The sequence below is a fragment of the Falco naumanni genome, chromosome 10 (assembly GCF_017639655.2).
Source record: "Falco naumanni isolate bFalNau1 chromosome 10, bFalNau1.pat, whole genome shotgun sequence".
Classification (NCBI taxonomy): domain Eukaryota; kingdom Metazoa; phylum Chordata; class Aves; order Falconiformes; family Falconidae; genus Falco; species Falco naumanni.
Genome location: NC_054063.1, coordinates 19,300,025 through 19,305,698, shown reverse-complemented (window position 1 = coordinate 19,305,698; position 5,674 = coordinate 19,300,025). Strand labels below are relative to the sequence as shown.

The window sequence follows — 5,674 nt, the reverse complement described above, 5'->3', positions numbered from 1 at the left end:
GCTGCCCGGCCCAGATAGCCCCGCTCCCCCCGGAGGGCCGGGCCCAGGCGGGCGGGGACGGGCCGCCCGCCCCGCAATGCAGCACAGCGGCCCCCCCCGGCCGCCGCCGCCACCGGCCGGGCGCGGAGCGGCGCAGGGCTCCGCTGCCACGGGTGGGGTTCCCCGGCGGGCCGCCCCCACCGGTACCCCGTGCTGGCCCTGCTCTGTGTTTCCCCCTGGTAACCCGGGCTGGCCCCGCTGATTCCCCCCTACACACACACAAAACCCCCCCGGTAAACTGGGCTGTCCCCGCCGTGTGTGTGTGTCCCCTCCGGTAACCCGGCCTGTCCCTGCTCTGCGTGTGTCCCCCGGTAACCCGGGCTGGCCCCGCGGATCCTCCCCCCCGGTAATCCAGGCTGGCCCCTCCGTGTGTGTGTGTGTGCCTCTGTCCCGGTGACTCCGCTCAGTGTCCCCCACCGGTAACCCGGGCTGGCCCCGCTGTGTCCCCCCCCGCCGGTGACTCGGGCCGGCCCTGCTGTGTCCCACCCCCAGCCAGCCTCCACTGTCCCCCAGCTAGCCTGCGGCAACCCCGCCAGCTAGCCCAGGGCGTCCCCCAGCTAGTCCCAGGCCCTCCAGCTGGCTCACGGCATCCCCCAGGTAGCCCCAGGCCCCCCAGCTGGCCCAGGGCATCCCCCAGGTAGCCCCAGGTACTCCCCCTGCTAGCTCCGGGTGTCCCCCAGCTAGCCCCAGGCACCCCTGGCTAGCCCTGGATACCCGCAGCTAGCCCCAGGCACTCCAGGCTAGCCCCAAATGTCCCCACAATCAGCCCTGCTTGCCCCCAGCCCAGCGCTGGCCACCCGAACGCGCAGGCGGCTCCGAGACGCTGGGCAGGCAACCGGGGTCGCGCCGGGGGTCGCGGGGAGCTGAGCCCACACAGCTGCCCAGCCTCAGCCGCGCCGCCGCGGCACTGCCCGCGCTAAATCCCGTCCGGGGGTGGGGCTAACGCCGTGGCCACGCCCCCGCCCTAAGCCCCGCCCCGTGACAGGAGTCTCGCGAGAACTGCGGGGCGGCGGCGGCGGTGGCGGGATGTGCGGGGGCTGCGTGGGTACCGAGTACCCGGAGCGGGTAGGCCGCGGGGGGCGGGCCGGGGCCGGGGCCGGGGCCAGGGCCAGCGCCAGCCATGTGCTACCGCCGTAGGGTACCACTTGTCTGGAGGGCGGTTCCTTCCTCCTCAACTTCGTGGGGTGCGCACAGTGCGGCCGCCGGGACTTCGTCCTGCTCGGCAACCGCGCTGCCGGCCTGCACGGCGGGGACGAGATCGTCACCTACGACCGTGCGCTGGGGGGCGGCCTAGGGGCTGCCTGGGGGGAGGCCGAGGGCTCCGGGGGGGCTCGGGGGGCCTGGGGGGCCCTTGAGGCCTGGGGGGAGCGGGATTCAGGGGGGCTGAGGCCTCGGGGGAGACATTTGGGGCCATGGATTTGGGGGGAGTTGAGGGCTGGGGGTGGGTATTTGGGGGCTGGGGTTTGGGGAGGGGGCTGAGGGCTGGGGAGACGTTTGGGGCCTTGTACTCGGGGGGCCTGAGGGGGAACATTTGGGGTTTGGGGCTCAATGGGGCTGAGGGCTGGGAAGGGGACGTTTGGCATCTGGGGCTCAGGGGGAGCTGAGGGCTGGAGGGGGAACGTATTTGAGGTCTGGCGTAGGGGGAGACACTGAGGGCTGGGGGTCCTTGGGGAGGGGGGAGGCCTGAGGGAGGGTTAGTTTGGGAAGGAAAGATTTGGGGGGGCTAATACTGGGGGGAACCTGGGGTTGGGGGGTGATTGGTGTTCTTGGGTGGGCAGGGGCTAGGGGTGATGCATGGGCGGGGTGTCAAGGCTTGAGAGGAGCTGGTGGCTGTTAAGGGTGGTTAGGTGCTGGGGGGTTTTGGGGGGCGTGATTCTCAGGGACCCACCCTGGGGACTTGGGGGTCAGTGCCCCAGAGGATGAGGGCGGGCCCAGTGGATGGGGGCTTGTCCCCAAGGGCTGGGGGGGCAGTACTGCAGGGTCAGTGGTGCCAGTGGAGCCCCTTAACCTGCGATCCTCTCTGCTCCACAGACCTGTGCAAGAACTGCCACCACCTGATTGCGCGCCATGAGTACACCTTCAGTGTGGTGGATGACTACCAGGTACAGCCAGAGCAGCGGCTTGCCCCCCCGCAGCCCCTCTCTGGCTCCAGAAGCATCCTAAGCTGAGCCCTGGGCTGTTCCTCCTGCTCCGGGTTTCCATACCTACCTGCTGATTCCCAGCTGCCCTGGCAGCCACAGACTGGAGCCAAGTGGGTTCAGAGGCAAGCTGTGGCACCAGCCTTGAAGGCTTCAGAGCTGCATCCCTATGCTCAGGGCTACCTGGAGCCCCTGACACTAGCCCCTGCTTCGTGAGGGGCAGCCCAGCTCACCTCTGGCCTCCAGCGCAGCCCCAGCGTGGGAATATCAGTGACATGCATGGCCCAGAGCAGTAAAACGTGGCTGTGTGGCAGGGGCGGTGGCACGGCTGGGCCTGCAGCTCTCCCAGCCCTCCTCCCTGGCACATTTCCTATTCAGCTGCTAAACACTGGAAAATGGGCTCAGGGGAGTCAGGCTCATCCTGGGGGAAGAAATGAGATCCCTCCAGGTCTGATTGCAATCGAGGATCAGGTGCCGGCTCTAGCTCGGGTTTCCCTGCGGGAAAGTGGGGCTGTGGCAGATCCGCTCCCCCTCCTGTTCCACCACAGGAGTACACCATGCTTTGCCTGCTCTGTGGCCGGGCTGAGGACTCCATCAGCATCCTGCCCGACGACCCCCGCCAGATGACCCCGCTTTTCTGAAGCCGGTTTGTATCCCAGCACGAGTCCCTGGATGCTCCGGGACCTCCCTCCCTGCTCCCCACTGCACAGAGCTGCGGCACCAGCAGATCCCAGGGGACTTTGCAGTCCCTTAGGTGATTCTCTTCTCCAAACCTCCAGCCTGGATGTGGCGGATGCCTGATGCCAGATGCTTCCATGCACCCAGCGGCAGCTCAGCTGTCCTTGCTGCATGGTGGCTCTGACCCCAGCTGCAGGGGCAGGGTGGAGCGCCACGGCCCGAGCGCCCCTTGTGCTGAAGACACGAAAGGGGCTTAGTGTATTGTCACTCCAAAAAGGGGTCCAAGAGATTGCTCGCCCTGTCCTGCCTCAGGAGCCCACATGTGTGGGGCAATAAATGTGATGTGTTACAGCTCGGTGGTGCAGGTGGTAGTGCTTTGCGGGTGGGCTTCGCCCCCCTGGACTCCCTATAGGTGGTGAAGGGTGTTGGGGCCCAGCATGGGGATCAGGGGGGCTTTTTCCTTCCCAGGAACCTGTGGGATTCCTCCCCTGAGAAGTTACTTAATTATTTTCGCTCCCCCCGGGGGCCGTGTGGAGCTTATGTGGGGTCGTTGCAGGCACACCCCCGGGGCTCGTTTCTCTGGGGGGTGTAACCCAGCTCTGCCCTGCTGAGGGGTGCATGTTCCTGGGGCAGGCAGGAGCCGGGTGAGCCGCAACTGCCAAAATCACTCCCCTGGGGTGGGGTGCTGTTGTTGGCACCCAGCCCCAGCGATACCTGCAGGGAGCTCGGCGCTGCCAGCCTGGCACTGCTCCATCCCTGCACCACTGTTTCCTGGATTTGGCACTGCAGGGCTGCTTCCTCCCGCCGGCTCGTCCCCAGCAGCTCCCCACAAACCACGCGGATGCAGGTGTGCTCCCTCCAGCTCATTTATTGCCACCAGCCCACACTGCCCCGGTGGCTCCAGCCCTCTGCCCCCATCGAACCCCCTCCCCACAGCGGTTTCAGAGGGGGCTGTCACCCGGCAGAGAGCTGGGGCTGTGCCGGGGGGCGGCATCTGGCAGAGGAGGGGAGGGGGGGATGCTGGAGCCAGCCCTACTTGGCCAGCTTGAGGAGGCGCTGGATGTCGGGCTCCAGCTGGGCGGTGGGCGTGCGGGGGCTGTAGCGCCGGAAAGGTTCCCCCTCGGGACCCACCAGGAACTTCTCAAAGTTCCAGGAGATGTCAGAGCGCCGCACGGGGCTCCAGGTGAGGAAGCGGGGCTCAGCCATCAGGTGCGTCGCCTCGTCGGCTGGCGCGGGCAGGTGAGCCTTCAGGTAGGCGAAGACGGGGTGGGTGTCCTGCCCGTTCACCTGGCACTTCTGGAAGAGGGTGAAGTTGGGCTCGAAGCCACCCCCTGGCCGCACGTGCTTCAGGCTGTTGAGGATCTCCTCGTTGGTGCCGTTCTCCTACGGCGGGGAAGGAGAAAGCCAGAGCCATGCTGCGTTTTCCCCTTCCTTGCACACAAAGCCAGCCGCTGCGGTGGCCCCCGGGGACTTACCTGGTAGCCAAATTGGTTGCAGGGGAAGCCCAGCACGACCAGCCGCCGGGGATAGCGGGCTTGCAGCTGATTGAGCTGGGTGTAGTCCCGCACCGTAGTGCCTCAGAGGGATGCCACGTTCTCGATGAGGACCACGCGGCCCCGGAAGACGTTGAAGTCCACCTTCTCCCCCTGCAAGGAGGTGGCACTCAGGTCGTAGAAGGACTTGGCAATGGGGACGGTCATGGCTGCGAGCGCGTGTCTGCCTTCCCCGCGTCCCGTCGGCGCACCTTAAGGGCTGCCTGGTGCCCACGTGATGTGCTGGCTCCAAAGGTCTTCTTGCCCCACCGTGACTTGGCAGAAACCGGAGCCGTTCCACCTGCTGGCACCCGCGCAAGGGGGGAAGGAAGAGGCAGGGAGGGTGCGGGTGCTGCAGGACCAAGGCGATGCTCCTGCCTGCCTCAATAATTCATGGCACAGTGCGGTGTGGCATGACTGCTCTTCCCCATGCCTGCGAGCTGTGGGATGCCATGGGGCTTGGCACCACCAGCCTGGCACGGGCTGGCCTCGAGAGCTGGGAACACCCCGGGAGGCAAGAAATAACGGGACTCCAGGAGCTGGGGCTGTGCGGGGCAGAGGAGGGGGCGACTCAGACCCAGGTGTGTGATGGGGGGAACCGGTGCACCAGCATATCTTCCCCAGGGCTGCCTTGGCATCGCCCCTGGGCCTCCTGTGCTTGCTGTCCTGGTGCCTGCTGCCTTCCCCCCAGTGCCCCCAAGTCCCAGTGCTCCACTGGTCCCAGTGCCAGCATCCACCCTGGCACTCATCTGCTGTGGCGCCTGCTTCCTGGTGTCCTGGTACCTGCCCATCCTGGATCCTGGCAGTATCCCAGTGTCTACCCATCCTGGTGCCTGGCAGCATCCTAGTGCCAACCCATCCTGGTGCCTGGCAGTATCCCTGTGCCCACTGCCATCCCAGTGCCCACCCATCCTGGTGCCTGGCAGCATCCTGGTGCCTGCTGCCATCCCAGTGCCCACCCATCCTGGTGCCTGGCAGCATCCCAGTGCCTGCTGCCACCCCATCCTGGTGCCTGGCAGCATCCCGGTGCCCGCTACCATCCTAGCACCCACCTATCCTGGCGCATGGCAGCATCCCAGTGCCCACTGTCACCCCAGTGCCCACCACTGTCCTGGTGCCCACCACTAGGCTGTGTGACCATGATGGCCATGTCCCTGCTGGGGCCAGCTCCTGCCTCCCTGGGTCGCTGTTCCAGCAGCCCGGCGGTGGTGGACACGGTGCCCCCATGGACCCGTTCCCCCAGCCTGGAAAGGGGACACCATCCTGGCAGCCCTGGAGCAGCCTCAA

The 5,674-nt window shown here is 66.9% G+C and overlaps 2 protein-coding genes across 4 annotated transcripts; one reads left to right on the top strand and one right to left on the bottom strand.

Moving 5' to 3' along the window:
- The first annotated feature begins 1,023 nt into the window (after nt 1–1,023).
- CHURC1 (churchill domain containing 1) lies at nt 1,024–3,206 on the top strand. 3 transcript variants are annotated; one of them, XM_040609722.1, is made up of 5 exons: nt 1,024–1,104; nt 1,177–1,312; nt 2,071–2,141; nt 2,726–2,823; nt 2,957–3,206. In XM_040609722.1, the coding sequence occupies exons 1-4, from the start codon at nt 1,066–1,068 to the stop codon at nt 2,816–2,818; spliced, it is 339 nt and encodes a 112-aa protein (XP_040465656.1). In that variant the 5' UTR covers nt 1,024–1,065; the 3' UTR covers nt 2,819–2,823; nt 2,957–3,206. The 3 variants fall into 3 exon arrangements, with proteins under 3 accessions (XP_040465656.1, XP_040465657.1, XP_040465654.1); XM_040609723.1 differs by having other exon boundaries at nt 1,030–1,104; nt 2,924–3,206; XM_040609720.1 differs by having other exon boundaries at nt 1,030–1,104; nt 2,726–3,206.
- Nucleotides 3,207–3,705: 499 nt separating this feature from the next.
- GPX2 (glutathione peroxidase 2) lies at nt 3,706–5,475 on the bottom strand. Its single transcript, XM_040609701.1, has 2 exons — nt 4,331–5,475; nt 3,706–4,238 (listed from the first exon to the last, which is right to left on the bottom strand). The coding sequence occupies exons 1-2, from the start codon at nt 4,553–4,555 to the stop codon at nt 3,888–3,890; spliced, it is 576 nt and encodes a 191-aa protein (XP_040465635.1). The 5' UTR covers nt 4,556–5,475; the 3' UTR covers nt 3,706–3,887.
- Nucleotides 5,476–5,674: the final 199 nt, after the last annotated feature.

Excerpts from the sequence above, each read along its gene's own strand:
- CHURC1 (XM_040609722.1), top strand. The coding sequence starts at position 1,066 with ATGTGCGGGGGCTGCGTGGGTACCGAGTACCCGGAGCGG. Across the intron at positions 1,105-1,176 it reads GTACCGAGTACCCGGAGCGG|GGTACCACTTGTCTGGAGGG; the intron begins GTAGGCCGCGGG and ends CTACCGCCGTAG. Across the intron at positions 2,142-2,725 it reads GTGTGGTGGATGACTACCAG|GAGTACACCATGCTTTGCCT; the intron begins GTACAGCCAGAG and ends GTTCCACCACAG.